Raw genomic sequence first — 23,547 nt, 5'->3', positions numbered from 1 at the left:
TTTGGGGAACAAAAGTGACAGGCATACATCAGCAGCTGTCACACACTTATTTTCAAACTCCTTTCCCCACGCCCTTTCCCCAAAGAGCTTCACTCCACTAACCACTAGGCAATGTCACAGCTCTCTGAAACTACATCTCCTGAATATAACAAGCAGGTACATCAGCCTTGGTGGATACTATTTTCTTTTTTGCTGCTTTTATTTGTGAAAATTCCCAGCTTTTAAACTCTGTGCAGGCTCTGTGACCTGGAGGCAGAGGAGAGATGGTAAGGGAGTAGGTCAGCTCCTCTGTTTGTTGCTTTTAAGAAAAAGTTCTAGTGCTTATTGAACTGATGAAGTCTGGTTGCCTATGGTTTTTTTTATCTTGTAGTTGATTGCAAACTCTGATTAAAGCTTCTCCTAGGGAAGGGGCACTGATAAGAGCTCTCTCCAGAGTGGGTTCTCTAATACACGAGCTCACACTTCAGCCTTTCCTTTAGTCAGGGCACTTCAAGAGTCTCCAACATATCTGGCTGCCTATTTCCACAGAATTTATAAGAATGTAATTATCTTTGAATTCATTTAATTCGTATTTAATTCATCCAGTGAATTCAGAAGTTATTGTTGGCAACAGAGAAGCACACTGTGATTATATAAGAGACTGGACTAAAAAGCACCACAGGCCTTCCCTCCCTGTCTGTCTGTCATGCACGTACACATACACACATGCAAAGAGGGAAGAAAATCTGTAAAAATGCCTTAACATATGTGACAACAGAAATGAACCCTGATAGGGCAGGGTCTCCCCCATCTGTATGCTCGCCCCTGAACTCCAATAATCACTTCAGGCTGGTGGGAATTGCTTCTGCTGCTTCTTCCCACCCAGTGACTTCCTCCCTGCTGCCCTTGAGTAAGGAAAGCATCTTCATTGCAAAAAGACATCCGCTGCAACCACTGCTGGTGCAACCTCGGCTGCTACCAGCAGCATTGAGCCCTCAAGGCCAGATCCACAAAGTTGAATGATCTTCCTGTCAGGAAAAAACATACTGTGTCCTGGGAAAAGATAAAGAGGATCCTAGAAAGCTTCACTTTATCTTACCTGATTTCTTGCTGATCTGTGTCATCACAGCTTTGTGTGTATGTAGAGAGAAGTGGAATTAATTTTTTTTAATAAAATCTCATCTTTTCTCACCGTAAAAATAGGTCAAGCCCAAATCTAAAGGACGTTCCTTCAATATATTTTCTGCCATAAACCTAGCTGGTGTTCCACTGTTTGTTGCTGCAATGTCTACTAATACATTCAATCTGTTTATCACAAGGGATTTCATTACAGTTCCATTAGTAATTACTCACAAGTTTTAGAGTGCTGTCTCCATCCAGTGGTGAAACGTTAAAAATGCTGCTTTTCTGGAGTTTCGGCTTTTCAGACTTTTTGCAAATCATGAAATACATTATGTCCTGATTTTAAATTGTACAACTAGTAACTGGATAATGGCATTGAAAGACCATGTGTGAGACCTAAAAATGCCCATTCCATCTGTAACAAAATGTGGGATTTTTATAATCAAAATCTCAACAGCAAATCCTGTGTGTTTTAATTCTTATCCTTCAGTTTTCAACTTTCACTTTGGAAGGTGATCTTCTGCCAGTATAACCATGTCTGTAGAAAACAAGGCAGAGTCTCATCCACCTCCATCTCCCATTCCTCCTCCAGTTTAACACACCTGCATCAATAACCTCCTCTTTGCTAATGTAAAAGAAAAACGCTTCTGGCGGTTCACATTTTTCAGACGTGGCAGCAGCAAAACTCCACTACGGAGCTTGCAGGATGAGATGAAGTAAAGCAACTTCGCCAGCAGAGACTCAGTAATTAGTTAAACTCCTGCTTCATTGCCTTTCTTATGCTATGTTGATTTTAGCTGCCATGGACAGAAAAGAACAAAACACAGACAGAGTCGGCTGTCAAAGGCATGCCAGGTTTATTTCTCACTGCAGCAGCTTGTGCTTACGTCTTTCAAAGACAGCATGCCCCAGCTTGACTCTTACCTTGCCCTCCAGGAATACATTCTTATTTTCCCTTCTCTTTGTTTTTGGTGTGGCAAAACATTTGGTCCCAGATTGTCCTCAAAGACAAGTGAAAAAATGATGCTGTCTCAGTAGGGCAACAGCAACTTTATAAAAAAATGGTGTGAAAGGTTAATTCAGACAATAAAAGGCCTGTGCCAGGCTCTCAGCGATGTTACATTGACCTGCTTTTTGTTTTGTTTTGTTTTCCCTAATTGCTTTCAAGTATGCCAAGATCTGGCTGATGTCCAGAAACCAGGAGCAGCAAAACAGTGTAAATCCATTTCTAACCCATCTCCTTGGACTACCCTCAAGGCAGCGCTGGCACAATTCAGGCTGGGGGTTTATATATTCTGTGGATGCTGCTGAAGCCTGTGCAGATGCATTGTATGTTCTGTGTGTGTGTGAAGCTGCAGTATGGGATTGGGAAGAAATCAATTTTTTCAGTGTTACCTTTCAGCATTTTAAATCCATGTAAGGTCCCTTGTTTTTTGAAGGTATCATAGCTTTGAGGTGGATAAAAAGAGCTGACAGTAAAGCTGTGCCTGAGACATTTGAAGAGTTTGCTGCTGAATGCTCAGTTGCTATTCCTGTCGGCTGCCAGGTCATACCCTTGATTCCAGAAAGTTTTGAAATTAGTCTTGCCAGAAGGTTCAGGAGTGTCTGGACCACCTCCTTGTTTTGGATCAGTTCCTAGGTTACAGCCTTAGCAAACAACTTGATTCATTCAAATACTCCTTCTAAACTGAACAGGGTTGGCAAGCTACTAGGAGCACACAAAGTTATGTATTAAAATATGCTAAGAATTTAGTTTTAATCTCTCATTCAGCCGGAATGCGAATCTGGAAGTACTGAGGATAATTCTCCTTTCATTGTTGAAGTGCTAAGGAAAGCTATTAATCTTTATAGGAGGAAATCTGCCTCTCCCAGGAAAAGCATTAATTCATAATAAAATTAAGAATTCAACAATCTTCCTTTTTATTTCACACAGATTTCTTTAAAATAGATAATCCAGTTATTCAAAAAGACATGACCTTTTGAAAAATTTTTCTCCAGGTCTCTAGGACTTTTCTATATCTCCTCCTGGCCTGCTGTACACCCACATACAACACCTCCCACCCTGAGGCTCCATTGCCGAGGAAAGCATTCAGGCAGGAATTGGCTGGTTTTGCTGCCTCTTTGAGGAAGACAGTAGATGCTGAAGGACATCTGCACACCTTAAACAGCCAGATGAGGGCACCTGAGAGCAGTCTTCTCTGCTCAGGAGAGGTTCTGGAAGCGAGTCCAGCAACAGCACTATGAGAGCAAACCTGCCCCCAGGCAGGGGCTCCTGCCCCTAGTCCTATTGAGGTGGACCACACATGAGCTGTACTGCCTAGAAAGTATGTTTATTTTTTCATTAGAAGACAATCAGAAAGGATACACAATTACTTTCCTTTCATTCAAGGAGAAAAGCATGGTGCCAAGGAGTTGGTTTAATGATTAGTTAATCTGAGACCTACAAGCAAGTACAGGTAGAATGCAGACCCCTTCCTGAACAGCTTGTATTCAGTGGGGACGTGACGTCAGGCCCTAGCCCCTCCTCATCACATTTACTGCTACCTCACCTCCATTTTTCATCTTCTTTAACAGATGCATTCTCCTAAAATCTGACTGTAAAGAGATACTTGCAATCACCTACCTGCCTTTCCACAGGATTACAGTGTTCATAGATGTATACACTCCTGTTGATGAGACAGAGGCTGACTACGATAGTCAGCTGATTTATCAGTTCCCAACCTTGCTCCCTGTGACTTACAAATCTTCTGGCCCCATCAACCTGCAATGACCTGAGAGTTCTCAACCATACTTTACACAGAAGTAACTCTGGCCAATTTACAATGCCTCTGAGAAAAGGCCCTGAACTGCCCAAACTCTCGTGTAAGTCATTAATTGTATTTAAATCCTCCAGTACATGGAATTATTCATGTACCATTTGCCCAAGGAAAGAAAAATTAGATGACAGAAGTCTTTTAATGGAAAGCTTCCTCTGTCTGTTAAACCAAAGCAAGTCAAGGCAGCCATTTCTTCACTCTGAAAGGTGTCCAGACTTCCAGAGTTACTTACAGCACCATGACCAACCTTGCAGGGCTTTTCTTAAATTGGACCAGTCTTGCTCTGAGTAACCAGAAGAACTAGCAGTCACCACGAATCATTATATCCTTGCCTAGTTTTGTTTCTCATTCATATCTCCTGCTCGTTCTTGTAAATAGCTCCAGACTCAAGGATAAGTAAAGTTGAAGAATTTACATACCTACCCCCAGCATGCAGAGACGGATGACCATCACTCTTTCCAACAAACCTCTTAATCCCTGCTAGGGAACCCCTCCAGAAGCCATTGTTGGTTCCTCCCATAGTGGAGATAATGACTTTGAGGTTGAGTACCTTAAAAAGACAGTAAAAAGCAGGCAATAGCAACCCCGAACCAGCTTCCAATGAGTCCCTTCCTTGGAGTTGGCTGCATATCTAAAGCGAAGTTTGCTGTCTATCTTTCAAGTCTGTACTGTGGTCACTGTGCTATTCTGTGCTGAGTAAAAATATTCTGAGCCCTTCCACTATATCATTAGCTACAGGGTTGGTAAACACTGACTTCCCTCCTATGCCTAGAGGATTAACTTCTTAGAATTGCAGCTTGTGATAAATAACTGAAACTTGAGGGGGAGAAAAATCTGTTGTCAGAAGTCCTTCCTGATGTGTCATTATTGCACTGGGAGCTGGGATTTCTCCACCCCTGATGCAACTTCCCCAGGTTAGGACATATCCTCATTTCTGGGAGCTCAGTTCACTGTTGCTCTGCTGCTCTCTCAAAACAAACACTAATTCTGGACAGCAAGAACGACAGGACACATTTTGATCTGACTGCACTACACATCTCTCACAGCTATGCATGGCTCCACCTGTGCTTACAGTTCTGCATCACGGAGGTATAAACTGAGAGAGCACAGGGTTGCACAGTAACCGGAAAGCCTGACAGCAGCCACGCAGCAGCACAAAGTACTCTGTGTACGTATGCACGTCTGTATATGAGTTTATCTAAGAGCAAATAAGGAAGAGGGGACAATCTCGGATGTCCCTGAACAGTCCTGGCTTTATAAACCTAACCAAATAGAAGAGAAGATCATTTACAAAAGGAGATCTGAAACCAGGCTATCTTTCCTGAGAAGCCTTTTTATCCATATATTGGGCTTTTCAGGGAGAATGTAATATGTATGTAATTCTAAAAGATACATGAGATAAAAGACTTCTGAAAATATCTAATACATTAACTAACAGGAAGCTGCAGTTCGTCTTAACCGCTTGCCTCTGCCAATTAGTTGAAGTCATTTTAGGTAAGTAATAGTCCATTGGCCAAACATCCTCAATGACAGTCTAACTCCATGAGCCAGGATTGGGTGTCAAACTGGCACGATATATAACAAATCTCTGTTCCGATTTTCTATGCTCCTGCATATACATTTTCATAGGAAACTGTAAAAAAAGATGAGCAATGCAAATAAGAATTTGTTATGCTGTTCCTTTATATCTGCCTTTCTTTTATCATGATCTAATTCCTTAATTCTCTCGTTAATCCTCACCTGTATGATTCAGACTATATAACTTATGATTAGCCATTGTTTTTACAATCTAGCTCTCAGAAGAGCAGGCGTAGTAGTCTAGGTCATAAGAAATTACCAATATGAGTGAAAAAGAGAACAAGACTAAGGTTCTATCTTCTAATGAACAATAACATTATGTGGGCAGTCAGGCAGGATTTTCCTTGAAAAATCGCAGTACTGGAGGAGAATTAGGAGTGACAGAAGACAGAACTGAAACCTGAATTCATATGATGAGACTGTATGAAATGACTGCTAGAACTGTATCTGCACAAAGAGCATCACATCAAGCTGAGCAGGAATGCACCTGTAAGGCTACACTTGTTAAAAGATGACATACTAACAAGCTAGAAGGTGATTACAAAAAGCAACAGAATTACTAAAAACCTAAATATAGTGTGGGATTTTATGAGTGTTAAAACTTCAGAATGGCTGCACTAGGTCAAACCAGAGGTCCTTCCAGTTTTGTACTCTGCCTCCAACCATTCCAGTAAGTGAACACCTAGGAAGGTTAGCACAGGTAAGCACACTTGTTTTTCCCTTCTGGTCCCCCATCTCCAAATATTTTCTGCTCAGGGAATTCCTGAGCTTTAAGAGGTTTGGCTGTTTATTAAACTCCAACAGAAAATTCTGCCAAGATTTGCCCGCTTTCACCTTGAATCTCTCTCATAGTCTTGTCACCACCCCCTTTTTTTTTTTTTTCCCCAAATTCCATATGTCTACCATCTCTTGCATGAAGAACTGCTTGTTTTCATTATTTTTTCTGGAACAGACTGGTCCTCGTAGCCCAAAAGACAGTGAACAGTCAATACCTATCCACTATCTCATTACCACTGATGATTCCGTAGGTCTCTGCATATTCCCCCGTAGCTACCTCTTCTCAAGGGTGAAGAATGCTAATCTGCTGTCTATCCTTAGATGGAAGCCCCTCCATCTGATTATCCTTACTGCCATTTTTCAAATCCCTTCCAGTTCTAATACAGTGTCTTGAAGACAAGAGGATCAGAACTGACCACAGTAGTCAAGGGGTGGATAAACCATGGATTTATATAGTGGCATAACTATGCGTTCTTTGTTGCTGACTCCTTTCTAAAATCTGTTTTGCTTTACTCATTGCTCCTAAGCACAGAGCTGATGTTTTCCTGGACCTGTTCCCTGTAACTACAAAACCTTGCTCATGGTAATGGTCAAAGCTAGGCCCATTATTTTTCATTTTACCCCATGAACATCACTTTACATTCACCTATTTTGAATTCCATCTGCCACTTATTATTCAGTCATGCAGGCTTCTTGAAAGTTTCTCAAAAACACTCAAAAGAAGTGAAGCATCAGAATCACTTGCCATATAATAAATAGAAGATAAATCTAACAGCATCACTGATGTTACTAGTTTCAGTGTATTATAAAAGATACGCTTGAGAACCCTGTACAGGGAAAATACCTAACTCAAATAATTTTTCCACAGTTATACATGCCTCAAATGGCAAATTTTGTTCTTTACTCTTTCAAGATTTTAATATTGGTTTATGTCCGCTTTTGCTTCATAGAGCTGTACAGATCAGTTGAGCAAATATGACAGGTTTTGTTCCCTAGGACACCGCTATATTCACAGGAAGTTACAAAATTGCTAATTTACTTATACAAGAAATAACTGTGAAGAGATCACCCTTATAGCTGTTCTTTCACATTTTTGATGCAACAAAATTTTGGAGGCTTTTCTTTCCCCCGCCGTCATAACAGTTCTCTGTAACAGTTCCAGCAAGAAGAAACATAATCTCTACATTAAAACCAGCATGTGAATGGATTTCTGGGGGAAAAAAAAAAAAAATTAAAAAAAATCCCCCTTTCCAAGGCAGAATAATGTCCCAGTCACCATTTTGGGTACCTGTTTGCTTGCTGGTTTTTGAGTTTCGAAATGGAGTAAAACCTTCAAGCATGTTCAGAGGAAACAAGCCTGTATTTCTAGAATGTGTTAGGTGACTAATATATTTTATGAACCTAATCTGTGTATTTCAGAAGAATTGCTTACAAAAATGGACAAAAGGATGGCTTGTTGTTTATTTCATAGGGAAGTACTGCTGTGCAATGTAGCATTTCTGTAGTCCTTAGGCTTCATGGACAGCAAGTAAACGGATTTATGATGTTGTTAGAATAGACTGTGGTTCTCACGAGGTGTGACAGCTGTTATTTTATAGTACTTAAGTCAGTGTGAAGTGACAGTCATCCACCAAGTGGAAATGATACATAAAGGCATAAATAATGTGAATCCACATGATTCCTGCAGCATGTAAATACAATAAAGTAGTCATATTCCCTCTCTCAAATACACTCTCCTTGGCACATCAAGGCTGCTGATTGGGCAGCTGTGAGGCTCCATGACAAACTGCCCATTCTCCATGCTTATCCTTTCTTTATGGCAGGATCCACCCTTTTTTAAATGTACAGTCTTGTCGCATTTGCAGTTTTTCCCACTCACGTCCTTTTTAATACACAGACTGATTGAGTTACTGGTAAATCCACAGATGTGAAAATAACCACCTATATCTTCTCCACTAAAGATCCACCTGTGAAAAAAACACATTACTGTCAACATAAAATAGGGGTAGTTCCTGATCCACCTTCATCACAACAGAAGAAAGATGTTTCGATAGAAGCACTGCATACACAGGATGCGCTTTGTAACACAGCCAAAAATTATTACCTGATGCAGCAAGTTAATTTGACCCTGACTCAGGCAGGACCTGATTGAGTAGAGCCAGAATAACCTCATGAGAAGGGTACAACGTCAGGAGCCAAGAAACCTGGCCTCTCCTCGTGGCTTTATCTCAGATTTAAGTATCCATGGGTAACTCAGGTCAGGGCTCAAATGCATGACTGAATTATGAGTATCTAATAAGTTACTGTGTGTCTAAGCAGCGATAACTCATGATAACTACTTGCATTCTCCTAACCAGTGAAGGACATGTAAATTGATCCAAATATCCTGGATCTGGGCAGACGTAAGTCAGTACTTAGAAACAGTCAACAGAGCTCAGCTGACAAGGGGATAACTTCATGAAGTGCCATATGTTGCCTTTGTTAGGTGCCCATAAATTGAAATAAATCATTGCTTCTAAGCAAGCATAAAGCTAACTGTGGAGGTCTAAGTGCTCCAGCCATTTCCTTATGGTATCTCTTACAGAATCCCGTTCATTTATCGTGTGTTAAAAGTTATGTTTCCCTCAACACAGAAGGAATTTTATAAGGGAAAACAGCTACAGTGCTCAAGTTAGTCTACACGCTTACCAAGGTGGGGGGGGTTGATTTGGTTTGGGGGAGCAGTGGGGGTTGAGTATTTGATTTTATTTTTAAACTTCAAGGTTATAATGCAATGTACTGATCAGACATAATTCATTCTGCCAGGTCAATTTTTTTTTCCAAAAACATTTGTAGCTTAAATGTCTATCAGCAGATTTTATGTAAGATATCATCTGTCAGCACCTGTCCAGCTTTATGCAAGATTGGGTATCATTTGTCCTCCCCCAGACCGAATAAAGGCAGAAAACCAGTACAAAACCCCCTGCTGCGTACTTGGCTAACTCAACAGGATATGGAGAAAGACAGATAGGAGGAAATTAGGTTGCACTGAAATGGTTTGCACTATTTCACAAAACGTCATTGGCTTGCAAAACGTGCTTTGTATGCACAGACTAAGATGAATTGATAGAGACTTGCAAAGCAAGTAGAAACATAACTATAGCCATTGCCAAACGGGTGGGAGTAGAGAAGAGCCCAAGACATCAAAAGAAGAAAAATAAAAGGGGGGCGGGGTAAGAAGAGGAGGAGAGAAAGCGCGTTTCTTGATTTTAATACCATTTCTACCAGCAAGCCAGGAGCTCTGCATTCAGCTCCTAGCAGAAGCAAGCTGTATATATGCTCTACCTGCAGAGGTAATTATTTCATTTATTTGTACACAAGTGATAACACCTGCACACTGATCCCAGCAACACAGCCGCCATTGCCTCTGCCCTTCCTCCCTACCTGTCTCAAAGTTTGAGCTAACAAGAGGTAGCAGAAGCATCAACCCAAGCATGGGTTAGCTGCTGGACAGGCCAAAGACCCATATTATTTTAAAACAACTTTCATGTCACCAATTTACATATTAAAGCAGAGAGACTGAATCAAAGTCATTGTCCGGATTCATTAAGGAATTTGGGCGGAGAAGAGAGTATCTTCTTCCTCAGCTGGAGCTCTGCATGCTCAGCATTATGATCACAGCATTTCAATGTGTTCCCCTACTTCAGCCAGGTGGAGCCTGGTGAACACTGCCCCAGGACAGGCATTTCAGCTCCGCTCTATAATTTAATTGAGTTCTCTAAAGTGCCTATTGTTGCACAGCAGAAGAGAAACGTATGTTACTCCTGCCCTGTGGGCATAATACACAACTTTTCATTAGATCACTACCCAAAATCCTGCATATTCAAGGCTAGAAATCTTGCAAGTGCCAGGTGCTAAAGTGAAATGGATTAAGGCCAAGCGGGACCCCTCAGACAAGGCTCACTTTATCTTTCCCATTTCTCATTTTGCATATTCACTTCTGTGCCAGTGGGAAATGAAGAACAGATGATGGCAATATCATCAACAAGTAACCACCTAAAATGTATTCTCTCTTTCTCATGTCTAGATAAAATTCTAGTAACAAGTGGTGCCTAACAGGAGAGTTCAATGTGAAACTGGAAACTAATTTCAGAAGATGGCAACACAGGCATAGCCCCAGGGTTGGCTGATGTGGACTACTCAATATTCTGCGTTTCTGGAGCAGGCTGACTTCATCCACCCTGAATAGCAGATGTTCTGGACTCTGAAACAACACCCTACCCTCCACGCCCCAGATCAGACTGAGGGCACCACCCTGCAGCTCATCTATATCCTGCAGCACATCTGTAACATCCCTGAAGTCGCTCTAGGACTCCCATCTCCACACACTGTCTGCCCCACAGTTCTCATTATTAAAACAATGTTCCATTTTGCATTGCAAAAGATTCATGTTTTGGAAGAAAAGCTACACCTCTGGTGTTTATGTCACCTGGACCTTCCACAATTCCTGGTCTTCCTTTGGGGCCAGGCCAATTGCCCACCACCACCACATCCTCCCTAGCCAGGCAGCCATACCTGGCGAACAGAGGGCCACATGAATACGTCATCCAGGTCCTGACCAGCAACTGAAACACACTTATTTACATCCTGACTACTTCCTAGAGAAGTCCCCGGTAGAGGTTGCCATCCTCATGCAGTGAGGGGTGCTGCGAGGCATAAGGAGCTGGGTGAACCATAACACCAGAGCAGACATTGCAAACATCATTTCCTCCAGTTCCTCCACATCCAGCCTGTAACTGTCTCTGACTGTGCTTCTGGCTTCCAGATGTACACTAGCCGCAATTCTTCAGCTTAGGACTTTGGATGTTACAGTACCACAAACAACATGCTCATGAAATGAGCTGTTGACAGAGGTCCTCTCTACTGTAACTCATAAAGCACTGGTTTACTGGTTTCCTCATTCCCCTTTCTCCACTCTGATTTCCTTGTCATAGTAGTCCAGGCAGTTAAAAAAACAAACAGAAAAAAAAACAACACTGAAAAACACCAAAAAAATAACCCCACCAAACACAAGAAGATGATCCATTTTCCTAAACATTCCTCAGCTTAGTCTCACCTGCATCTGCAAGTCAGAAGAGCCTGGGACAGTATTGGCAAAGCCCAAGCACCAGACCCATGCAAGGCGAACACCCCATGCACCTCCACTGGAGCAGACCGCTCTGAGGTCAGGCTTGCACCCCCACAGCAGCCAGACACCAGCACCACTGATCAAGATTACTGTCAGCACCCTTCCCAGCTGCCTATGGCTGGAGAGCAGCTGTCAGGCCAAGCAAAGGTGAGCCAAGCACCTCCCTCTTTCTCCTCAGGGATACCTTTGAGAAGTGCATGGGGTTCTTGCCAGCCTAGAGAAACACACAACTCAGACTCCCAACAGACATGCAACACAAGTAAAAATAAATAAATAAATGAAACCCCCAGCCCTCCCCCCCCCAAAAGCATATGTATATGTTGATACCAGGTGTTTCCTAATGATACCAAGCCGGGAGGAGTGGCTGATACACCAGAAGGCTGTGCTGCCATCCAGCGCGACCTGGACAGGCTAGAGAGCTGGGCTGAGGGGAACTTAATGAAATCCAACAAGAGCAAGAGCAAGAGCAAGGTCCTGCACCTGGGGAGGAACAACTCCATGCACCAGTACAGGCTGGGGGCTGAACTACTGGAAAGCAGCTCTGTTGAGAAGGACCTGGGAGTGTTGGTGGACAACAAGCTGACCATGAGCCAGCACTGTGCCCTTGTGGCCAAGAAGGCCAATGGTATCCTGGGGTGGTTTAAAAGGAGTGTGACCAGCAGGTCGAGAGAGGTTATCCTCCCCCTCTACTCTGCCCTAGTGAGACCACATTTGGAGTACTGCATCCAGTTCTGGGCTCCCCACTTCAAGAAAAGACAGGGAACTGCTTGAGCAAATCCAGCAGAGAGCTACCAAGATGATCGGGGAACAGGAACATCTCCTTTACGAGGAATGGCTGAGATACCTGGGTTTGTTCAGCCTCGAAAAGACTGAGGAGGGATCTCATCAAATGCTTATAAATATCTGAAGGGTGGATCTCAAGAGCATGGGACTGGACTCTTTTCAGTAGTGTCCAATGACAGGACGAGGGGCAATGGGCACAAGTTGGAACCCAGGAAGTTCCACCTCAATATGAGAAAAAACTTCTTTCCTGTGCGGGTGCCAGAGCAGTGGAACAGGCTGCCCAGGGAGACTGTGGAGTCTCCTTCCCTGGAAACATTCAAAACCCACCTGGATGCTGCCCTGTGCCCCCTGCTCTGGGTGTGCCTGCTTAAGCAGAGGGGTTGGACGAGATGATCTCCAGAGGTCCCTTCCAACCCCTACCATTCTGTGATTCTGTGTTGATTCATTGCTTGGTGGACTGTTCCCGAACTGCTTGGAAAAGACAGTCCACAATCTCCAGTTAGTGTCTTGAAGTCTTGGTAGAATACTGCAGCCATCCCTAGTGACCTGAGCTCCTCCACAGCACCTTTCGGTGCGACTGCAACCACAGTAGGAACAACACAAGCAGTATCATTCATTTCAGTGTTACTGTAGTTTTTAAATGCTGTTGAATCAAATGCCACTGCTTTGATAGGTAACATGCCCCATATAAAATGCTGTTTTCCACTGTGGCTAAGCTTTGAAGTGCATCACTTGAAAGCAGCTTGCTTGTTCTTTTAAACAAACTGGTATCACGGATGAGTTACAGCCTTTACACAGAATTGATTCAAACTTACACTAGGAGTGACTGACAGTCAATTGATCGCACAACTCCTAAGTGGCCTCAACAATGCTGGTCTCCATCCAGTCCCTGGAGAACCAGATGCCCCCACTACAGAAGTCAGCAGTACGGCTGTATGAATGACTCCCTGAGGGCAAACCCGTCAGGCTAAACCACATCACCCACCAGAGCCAAACAATCCTCTGACAGCATTTTATTCTGAAATGAGCCCCAAACACAGCACAGTCAGGGTACCTACACGAGGCTTTTGTTTCATGTCCAACAGACACTCCTGATGGAAGTTTTCAATTTACAAATAACTAAAAAACCCCACACCCCTCAGAATAAAAATATAACACAGATCTTCCGTTGTCTCCAACACATTTAGTCCTCATTAGTTTTGCATGGTTAATATGGCAGATTTGCTAGGGCTCCAGGGAAGACTGTTCTAATGAGAAGTGGCCCGATGAGACATACGGAATCCCAACATTTTTATACCCTTCACCTTGTAAGGATTAGGCCCAGAAAACAAGAACTTGCGAGCACTGTCATGGAGTCAACTTTCAAATCAGGATGACAGCATCCTAACCTTGGCTTCAGAACCTGTGCTTTTCAGTGGCAATCCAGGCCAATTAAGTTTGGTCATACTGCTCTCCTGCACCTCAGCCGGGTGAGGAGAGCACAGGCAGCAGGCAGAGGAGTTCTGCCTCTCAGAAAGCACAGGGTCTAAACCCAAATGAATATCAACATGTTTAAGAAAAACAGACCAGGTAAAATTAAGTCAATTTCTTTCAAACCCACTCCCTTCTCCCTGCCAACCCCATCATCCCATTCAAGGAAAATGTAGTAGTCCAAATGTTCCATAAAACACAAGTGCCACACACCCACCCTAAATCCAGCCTCTGCCGCCATCTTGAAGAACTTGGGGGGCAGGGGAGAAAAAAAGAAAGAAAAGACTTCACACACAAAGAATTTTCACATGTTTAATGTAATGGCACCCTAATTAAGTTTACAGTACTTTCATCTCCACTAGATACTGTGTTTCAAAAGTATAATGGGAAAAAAAAACAAACAAGAAAAAACCACTATTTTTTGTAAAGTTTCAGAAACTTAACCATCTGGAGTTACATATGCATAAACGCCTTTCAATAAATTGTTAAGAATTGTATTTTTCACCCTCACACAATAAAGAAAATAGGGTTTTGCTGGATCTTCTCACAAGATATGGAGATCAAAGATGGCACTTCAGAGAATTCTGAAGTCAGGGGTGTCATAAGGTTACATTAGGACTTCCGCTGGAGAGCCTGCCATGAAGCAAGCACTATAAATAGGAAAAGAACATGCAAGAACTCTGAATAAGTGAGAAGCACAACATGTTTTGCAAGCTTGTGTTCTGATAGCCATGGAACAGAGGACTGCTGGCTGAGAAAGGCTTGCCTGAATTTCTTCAGCTAAAGTCTGTTCAGAGCACACCCATCGTAGACAGTCATAGCTAGCAGTACTCTAGGCTCTGCAATGCCAGTGACAAGCTCTCCTTTGGATTTTACCTTGGATCAACAACCAGAATAAGCAGAAAGGTCACTTTGAGAAGCCATAGGAAGCATTTGTTGGTTTTCCTACGACAATTAAGAGAACTAATATGGAAGCAGGTAAAAATAGACTAGGCAGAAGTTTTTTTAAGGTATTATCAGCTAGGAAACTAGCAACCCTACCACTATATTACCAGTTTCATACTTTGACTGCAAAGAGTTAAGGAAACAAGTACACTTTGTATTAATAAAGTCTGGAGCATCCTCAAAGAGGGGAAGCTAACCTAGAAGCAGCCAAGGACCCTTGATTTTCACCTAAAAGCTTATGCTGAAAGATGCTGAACTCATACAGTCACTTAAAATAGACTTAAATTTTGGGGGTGGCTGTGTTTCCTACAATTTCCAGTGATTATTTTAGCTTTTACTCCTCTAATTCAGGATTAGGGATGGACTCAAGTTCTTAACTGGAGAAATCTACCTTTGGAGAAGTCAATGGTTTAGTTCTAGTAGGAACATTCAATATTCCTTCTCCCATGCTTAGGAACTACTCATTCTGCTGTCTCCAATTTTTTTTTAAATTAAGAAAATATGCACTAGCGTAAAAAAGGCATTAACATTTTACCTTTGCATCCTGCTTGTAGAGTTGCCACCAACCTCTAACTTCCAGCAGCCATCATCCCTAAAGGACATTCACTAATACTCTCTCTTGTATTTAATACTGAAGGCCACATCCTTCCAAAATCTTATCAGCGTAAACAATTCTCCTCAAACGCATACAGAAATGCCCTCCAAAAACTTGGTATTTGCGAAAGTAGTTCAGAACTTTAAGTTTATAATTTGTTCACTTGGATGCCCATATGGTATGAATCAGGCAGATAATTTGATTCATGCACAGGACTGATGGAGTATATTAAACAAAAAAATTTGCAGAAATCTACATGAGTTACAACTTTTGGTTGAATCATATATTAATTATACAGAAGAAACTAAAAATCTCTTACAGAGAAGTGTGGTAATAACACACACTCACTCAGCACTTTTCCTACTGTAAGAATATTGCACATTCCGATAATGTTGCACAAATTACTGGCTTTTTATAAAGACCATATATGAGGTATTAGTCTATTAATAAATAAAGAAGAACATGGAAAAGGAAAAGCACTTAATATAAAGCAACAACCCATTCCAAGTATTTAGTGAATGAAAACTGAACAAGCAATAATACGCACCCTTGAGGGGAAGGTTAAAGTTACTTAGAAAATAGGCAGCTTTAAATATCCATCCAAGAAGCAAAGGGTTAAATCTCTTCTGAGAGAAGTTTTATGAACTCAAAGCCTATTTAGAACACTGCTGTTTAAAACGCTCATTTTGCTCATGCAATCAATCTGAAAGGCAAATTCTTATCTCACAATTCTAAAGGGACAGCAATCTTATTAAGGGGAACCAGTTTAAAATATTAATCCTGTATCATTAGTTCAGAAATAAAGCAGAACTTTTGAATTGACATCAGTTAAAATATTCAGGGGTTTTGTTGTGGGGTGGTTTTTTTTAGTTGGTTGGTTGTGGGGGTTTTTTTTGTTAGTTTTAAACAGTTTAGACTAGTTATATATTTCCATAGTGCTGAAATTGATACTCATTAGCACCGTCTTTGTTATCAGATTCCAGCACCACAAGGCGTCAGATGAATACAACAATTGTAATTTTCTGGTTTACTGTGTGTTTATGATAAGAATTTACCTTTCAAATCACAATGCTGAAAAATTCCCATTTCCAGGTAATAGATCTGTCAATCTAAACACAACCTATCTAGTTTTTATTTAGACCCTTCCAGAAACACTAGGAATCTGTAGGCAAGCTTATCTTGTTTAAGTTCACAAGAGCACAGAGGAGTATTTAAGTTTAATAAACTGAGCTACGGAAACTACATTGCACATGTGGTAACACAACAAGCATAAAACAAGACTGTTTTCAGTATGCTCTTCCAAACCCTGCTAAAGAGATGTTTGTATTTTGGAAGAAAAAAACAACACCTTGTACGCACACAAACTTACTTGTGTGAATATCCCTTAAATAAGACAAGGGTATTCAAATCCTTAAATCTTTTCAGGCCAATGAAAGGCTATTTGGATATAAAAGTAATTCCTACATCACTCTCGTAGGCGAAGCACAATCTTAACATATTCCCTCTTGTTATTTTCCAACTTTAAGAAGTGTTTTATTATTACTACATTTGCAATGCTGGACAGCGTAACAAAGACCCATGTAAGTCATATTTCTGCTGCTATTTTGTCTAAATAATCTAATTTGTACAGTAAGTCCATATCAGGTAAAAACTGCAAGTGAAAACTTGGAAAAACAGGATAAAAAAAGCAGCACTTCAAAATTAAAGTATCTCCTCTGCTGCAATCCATGCACCAGTAACTCAAACAGTCCTGAATTGGCATATATGAAAAAATATTACATTTCTGAAATTAAAAATATATATCTTGTGTTGAAGGTCAAACTTATGGAAAGTGTTTACTAAGTTACATATGATTTCTGTCATATGAGATTATTTCTCTCCCATTCTAAGTAGTTACTGAGACATCTACTTTCCAAATGCATGTTGTTTCTATTCTGAAGATTAGTTTCATCTACAATTCCTTTATAGCAGTTAAGTGTTTTTTAGAACGAACAGTTTAAAGAATTTTTTTCCATGTTAGCACAAAACCAAGAAAGATTATGAAGATGTTGAAAGAAAAAGAAAAGAGATGAAAAGAAAGGAAACACTATTGTCCGGAGCAGTCTGTGTATGTAGTAACCATGTTTCCCCGTCTCTGAGTGACAGTCCTGCAGTGCTTGCTGGATCCATGAAACCTGGTATCAGTTCGCACCGCATGTCGGTGTGCGTTTTCAAAGTCACTGAATGAAAACATCTTTTCCATATTTTCAAACACATCATCAAACAGTCCACCTCCAAAGGAGAACTCTTGGAAAGAACGTCTTTGCCGATTGTGAGCTTCCCGATGACTTCGGAAGTGATTTTCAAAGTGCTTTTTTGACCGTGGGTTTTGACTAAAGAGGTCAAAGTCTTTGAACAGATCGTCAAAGTTGAAATTAAATGACTGATGGAACGGGCTTCCATTATTTCCTTGTCCTCCGTGATGGACAAACTGATCATATTCTCGTCGTTTATTCTCATCTGATAATGTTTCATATGCTATTTCCATTTAAAAAAAATTAAAAGTTTATTTACATTCCCATTTAAAAAAGAAAAAAAAAATATACAAAGAACAGCTTTCTCCCGCTCCCTCAACAGAACAAATTTCAAGTAAGACTTTCATTTGACACACAAGCCCAATCAAGCTCAGCATTTGCTTAACTTTCTCCAATACAAAATAAGCTGTTTCAAAATAAAGTTACTTATTTATAATAATAAATATAGCTACACTATGAGGATAGATTATATCTTCAAAATTTTAAATTCACAATAAACAATTTAACTAGCAATAAACATCAGTGTCTTTATTTGAAAGAAAATAGCAATGACACACGGCCATCAGAAAGACTGAGGGAGAGAGGATGATTTGGGAGCTCTACCTGCTGCATTCCTATCACAGAAACACAGTGCAATGTCTGCAAAACTACTTGCCAGCCAGTTCCAGCTCCTCTGCAGCTACAATCTAAGCAACAAGATAAATATCAAGGCGATAAAATAAAGGGAATTAATCTCCCCTATGTCCAAATTCTCAATTTCTCTGAAGTCCAACAATAATCCTAGATTTTGTGATTGGATATACCTGAAATGGAATTAGGTTTCCAGCCAATCTTTGGTCCAGAACTACAGCTACTGGTGTTGCAAGGCAGAAACTCTGCCAGATAATATACCCATTCTGATAACATTCAGTATTTTAAACGCTTCCATTTTCTTATCTGTCAAAGGCTTGCAACTATTCTATATCCTTCAACACTTACTTAAGAGTTCCCCATTCTTTCTGTAAGAGGCACTAACAACTGCAGTCAGTAGCTAACAAGACTGTCCCCCCCTTTCACTATATTGAAGAACTTTTCTACAGTCAAGAAGGTAAAATCCAGAGATCTCTCATTAGCTTAGTTAGGGGAACGACACAAGAGGATGGATGTTATAACAGAGTCTATGGGGAGCAGAAGTGGTATCAGCTTATTTTTCAGCAGGCCTTTTTCTATTCTTGATTATTCGCTTCCACCATTATGTTTTTTCACAAAACACCTACGAATGGAGTGTTCGTAGGATCACAGGATAATTCAGGTTGGAAGTGACCCCAGAAGGTCTCTAGTCTAGCGTCCTTCTCAGAGTAGGTTCAGTTATGAGATCAGACTATGCTACTCTGAGCTTCATCTGCTCACTCCTGAAAAATCTCCAAGATGGAGACTGGCCAATGTCTCTAAGCAACCTGCTCCAAGACTTGCCTCTCCTCCCAGTGAAAGAGTTTTTCCTTATAACCACTCTGAATCTCTTGTACCTGTTGTCTCTTTTACTCCCATCATGAACCACTGAAGCACCTTACCACGTTTTTGATAATCTCCCCATAGTTACTGGAAGGCTGCTGTTATGTTCCCCTGAAGTCCTAGTAATCCTGAGCTGAATCTTACTAGACAGATCAAAAGATAAGAATTAACCTCCTAGGGCTAAAGCTGTCCTACTGCCAAGTATTTTTTGTGACAAAAGGTATAAGCCAAAAAGCCTAATAAGCAGGAAAGCACAAACTGTGTAGAAGGCCTGTCTATGTGCAAGGACACAGAAACGAGTCAGATATTGATACCGGATATTTGACGCCACAGAAGTACAATTAAGAAAAAAAAAACTTTTAACCTCTTCTTCAGTAAAAGCAGAGTGTACTTAAGTTACCACATTTGCTCACATATTTAGGCCATTTATCGAATCATTAAGACTAAAGTGAGTGTATATTACCTTCAGCAATTTCTCTAAATTTTGCTTCTGCACCAGGACTCTTATTTTTGTCTGGGTGGTATTTCATAGCCAGCTTGTGAAAGGCCTTCTTGATCTGGCGGTCGGATGCATTTTTTGGAACTCCTAAGATATCATAATAGTTCTCTGTAGCCAGTATTAATTCAGTTATCATTAAAATGCAGAGAGCAAATGTGAAGACAGATTGCGTAGTTGCCATTCCTCTGGTTCCTAGAAAGAAAAAGAAATTTAATTGAACAACAAGTTATTTCAGGCTCCACAACTTCAAGGTACAACATAAGCTGAAAGAGGAACACCTGTATGTTTCAGGAGTCACTCAGTGACAGACGCACAAGCACTTTATTTCACTCACATCAACAAACATGAAAATACTGCAAATTCACATTTCATGTGCACGACAAGCATGCTTCCATGTTCATCTTTGTTTTACGCCTATCCTTAACTGTGCATTCTCCCATAGAGCTGTTGAAGTAAACATACAATCCATTTCATTGTATCAAATAGTTCATGCTGGCATAAACAAACTAGCTTTACACTAATCCTTGAGTTCTAGGACCATAAACACAGCACTTCTAAATTAGAACACAGGTTTCAAAAACATGCTTAATACAGGAAGACCAATTCACTGATTAGCTTGTGCCACAATAAGAGTCTGAAAACACAACTGGCCTAGAGACCAGCTGTGAGGTGCAGGAAGACAAGACTGTCATGCTCAGCTGCAGGTCATTTAACTGACCTAAGGAGAACATGATAAAGAGCAAAACGTTCATTTAGAGTACAGAGTTCAGTCAAGTAGGGTACATTTTCCTTTACTTTACAATGGGCTTAGCTTACTTTCATATTAGACTGTACTATAAATAAAACCAACTACTGTATCTTTGATATCAAATAATTAATCTGATAAATACCACTGCATGTAAAGGTTTACGTAGGAAACTCTCAATGTCTGAACTGAACTAAAAAAGAAGGCCTCTATACAAGACAAGCAGCTTCAACAATAATTAGAAGTTGTAACTTTTTTTCAGCAACATACTTGTCAAAAAGTTACATTTTAAAACAAACATGCTAGAACTCAGGGAAGAAGCTGTGGCATAAGTAAGTCATAAGAAAAATTAGTTCCACATAGCCACATGATCTTTTATGATTTTGTGAAGGACCGGGCAAGCTCTTCCTACCAGGAGAGATCAAATGATTTTCCAAGGCCTGTGCATATTTTATTTAAAACACAGACTATAGAAACGTGAACGTTCAAGGACAGAATGCTGGCTGTCACCTAACCAGCAGGATGTACAAGGCCCGGGACGTGCCAGAAGTAACTTGCCCCCTCATCAGACTACAAAGATTTGAGTGTAGCAGAAGTACAACTCAAAGAGATGAATGGTATTACTTTCCTGAAAGTTAAATAAACTAACCTTACAATCTGAGCACCATTAAAGTTCAAAACATTTGAATATCAAGTATGTAAGACAATTAAGCCTTTAATAGAAAGTCCATACCATCTAAAGAAAATTAACACCCAAGCACCAAAAACTGAAAAAGCCCACCATTTCTAATAGGTAAGCGGGAGGGCCAAGATGAACATGGTGAAGCAAGAGCAAAAAGCTCATGATTAACACACCCGTGCCCTCTTAAGCATTTGTTTGGCTAGCAGCCTGCATGGTATCAAGTGTTAAGGAGCAGCAGTTGAAACAAACTGTATTTTGATCAGTGTGCTTAGATACCAAACGGACAGTTCTTTTCAGTATTCTCCGTGCATGATACCAGACAAATTTTTAGTACAAGCCTTTTCATGTATTTTCTCTCACCACTTCACTAACCTGAAACTTCGCCACTTGGGCACTAAGAACTACACACTTGTACATCCTTCTATGCTTTCAGGGTTCTCTTCCTGTCTGTGCTTTATAGATACAGATTTACATCCTCACCTCACATCTGAGACACTTTTTATTTTACTTCATCTCCCCACACCTGCATCATGCTTGTATAATCACCTGCTGCATTCTCTTAGGGCTAACCTCCCAGCTTCTATTATTAAACACTGAAAAAAAGCTAAAAAGAGCAGTTTATGTCCTTCATTAAGAGCCAAATCCTCTTTTTTAACTCCCAAGCTCATCACAGCCTGAGAACATCAAGTCACTCCTTTAAAGTTTTCTGCTCTGCCTATCCCAGCTTCTATTATTCTTGATAATGAATTATATCTAAGTTTTCCTTTTTCTACAGTTTTACATTAGGATTTCTGCAATGCAGCTCTGTGGTATACTTCCCCTAGTTTTATCTGGATTTCTAAAAGGTATTTTAAAAACCCCCAACACTTAACTTTCACTCCTTTTTAAAATAGAGAGATTTAATGCTGCCCTTGAAGAACTCAATGAGACTCATGCATAAGAATAAAATTAAACCTAAATGAAAAACAAATACCAATATAGCTCAAATATAAGCAGCTTTTTTTTTAGCTTATAAGGTTATCACAAAGACATAATAAGTCTTACGCTTAGACACTACCATCAATTATTGAATTTATTTTTTAGAAAGTACCTATTTTATATGCTGTCAGCATCTTGGCATTGCTAGTGTCAGCTACAATGTTAAATGCCCAACCTCCACGCTGCCACCCCTAACTATTTTTACAATCCCTTTCAAAATAAAAGGATCTTTTAAACACTTATTCTGCTTATGTCTCTTCTCCCTCAGTTTCTCAATGAAAAAGGGACAGGTTAAGTTTCACTTTCCAGACTATGTACAGTAGTTACTTACAACGCATCCCAGAATTCATTAAGTTCTGTATATTTCCTGACATTAAGCTCACACCACAAAACAGGCTGTCCTAACAATTATGAAGAACTACATTTTATTGGGTACATCTAGCAATAAAGTCAAAGATTTTATTAATGCAGATTAACTATTTAATTCTGTTGGATAAGTAGTTACAGATCTCAACTACTATTAAGCTCGCTGTAAGTATACTTTCTAATGTTTATCAAAAGTATTATAGAGGTGATAACACTCAATTGGTTCTCTATTAGTTTATCAACTTTCATCAATAACTGCATGATGAAGTGATGTTCAAGGGTGATATACCTGGAGTAAAACGTGTCATACATAGAAAATAAGGAGCTACTTCCATCTTGCAACGCAAACGTCCTATTCCATCCCTCTTTGAAACAAATTAAGAAAGATCCTCGGTAAATGCTTATATTCACCAAATGTCACATACTCAGAAAGCCCACAGCATCACTACTGCTCTGATTACATTAGTTGTGACGCACTATCCAGTGGAATCCTAATGTTATAATTATTTTTGCAAACGATTTATTAGTAGTAAGAAAATTACCAAAGTTTTCCATCGGTTCTCATGTGACGATTAACCCGATGAGTAAGCAAGCCTCCCAGTCTGCGAACAGCTGCAGGAAAGCCTGTCAAACTCCGGGGCTTGTACTGTTCTTGGCCTCTCCTACACTGACTGGGAAGCAAATCCAGGTGAAGCCTCCTGAATCTCGCTCTGGAGAACCGTGAAACGAGACTGAGCCTCCCCTGACATCACCCTCCCTAGCCAGACCCCTAATGAATCTCACTAGAGCCGTATCACAAAACAAGGCCGAACCAGAGCTCGGCAGACGGTACCGGCGACACTAAGCGACGGCTGGGTTTGGTGAAGACCACAGCAGATGGGCCTAGAGAGGAGTGAGAGCCCAGAGGGGCCCGAAGGGCAGGTAAATCCACCAGACGGAGTCCCGGTAGGCCGCCCCCCTCCAGCCTCTCTCCCCAGCGCCCTTTAACGATCCCCGGCCCCTCCGCACCCGCCTTCCCCCCAGCTACCTCCGCACCCCTCCGCCTTCCCCGGGCCCTTCACAGCCGCCACTCACCTCAACCCTCACCTCAGCCCTTGCCCGCCGCCGCCAGCACAGAGGCCGCTGCCCCTCAGCGCCCCGCGCCCCTCTCCCGCCCAACCGCCGCCAGCGCTCGCGCAGGCCTCCACCCCGGCCGCCGTTACTACACGAAGCGCTGCCCCATTGGCCGCCCAGACCCACGTGACGCAGGGCACGCGGACA

General features: G+C 41.1%; 1 protein-coding gene across 3 annotated transcripts; it reads right to left on the bottom strand.

Annotated features, from left to right (window-relative positions):
- Positions 1 to 13,990: 13,990 nt before the first annotated feature.
- On the bottom strand, positions 13,991 to 23,502 carry DNAJB9 (DnaJ heat shock protein family (Hsp40) member B9). Of its 3 annotated transcripts, none has more exons than XM_075081052.1 (3): positions 23,362 to 23,502; positions 19,481 to 19,708; positions 13,991 to 17,749 (listed from the first exon to the last, which is right to left on the bottom strand). In XM_075081052.1, exons 2-3 carry the CDS (start codon positions 19,695 to 19,697, stop codon positions 17,319 to 17,321), a joined length of 648 nt encoding a protein of 215 aa, XP_074937153.1. In that variant the 5' UTR covers positions 19,698 to 19,708; positions 23,362 to 23,502; the 3' UTR covers positions 13,991 to 17,318. The 3 variants fall into 3 exon arrangements, with proteins under 3 accessions (XP_074937153.1, XP_074937154.1, XP_074937152.1); XM_075081053.1 differs by having other exon boundaries at positions 23,374 to 23,492; XM_075081051.1 differs by lacking the exon at positions 23,362 to 23,502 and adding an exon at positions 22,830 to 22,958.
- Positions 23,503 to 23,547: the final 45 nt, after the last annotated feature.

Source organism: Phalacrocorax aristotelis, chromosome 1, assembly GCF_949628215.1.
Source record: "Phalacrocorax aristotelis chromosome 1, bGulAri2.1, whole genome shotgun sequence".
Taxonomy (NCBI): Eukaryota; Metazoa; Chordata; class Aves; order Suliformes; family Phalacrocoracidae; genus Phalacrocorax; species Phalacrocorax aristotelis.
Note: the sequence above shows the minus strand (reverse complement) of the source record. Positions and strands in the feature narration are given on the sequence as shown.

Coding starts and splice junctions, on each gene's coding strand:
- DNAJB9 (XM_075081051.1), bottom strand. Junction 17,750..19,480: donor ATTTAGAGAAATTGCTGAAG/GTAATATACACT, acceptor AAATGGAAATAG/CATATGAAACATTATCAGAT.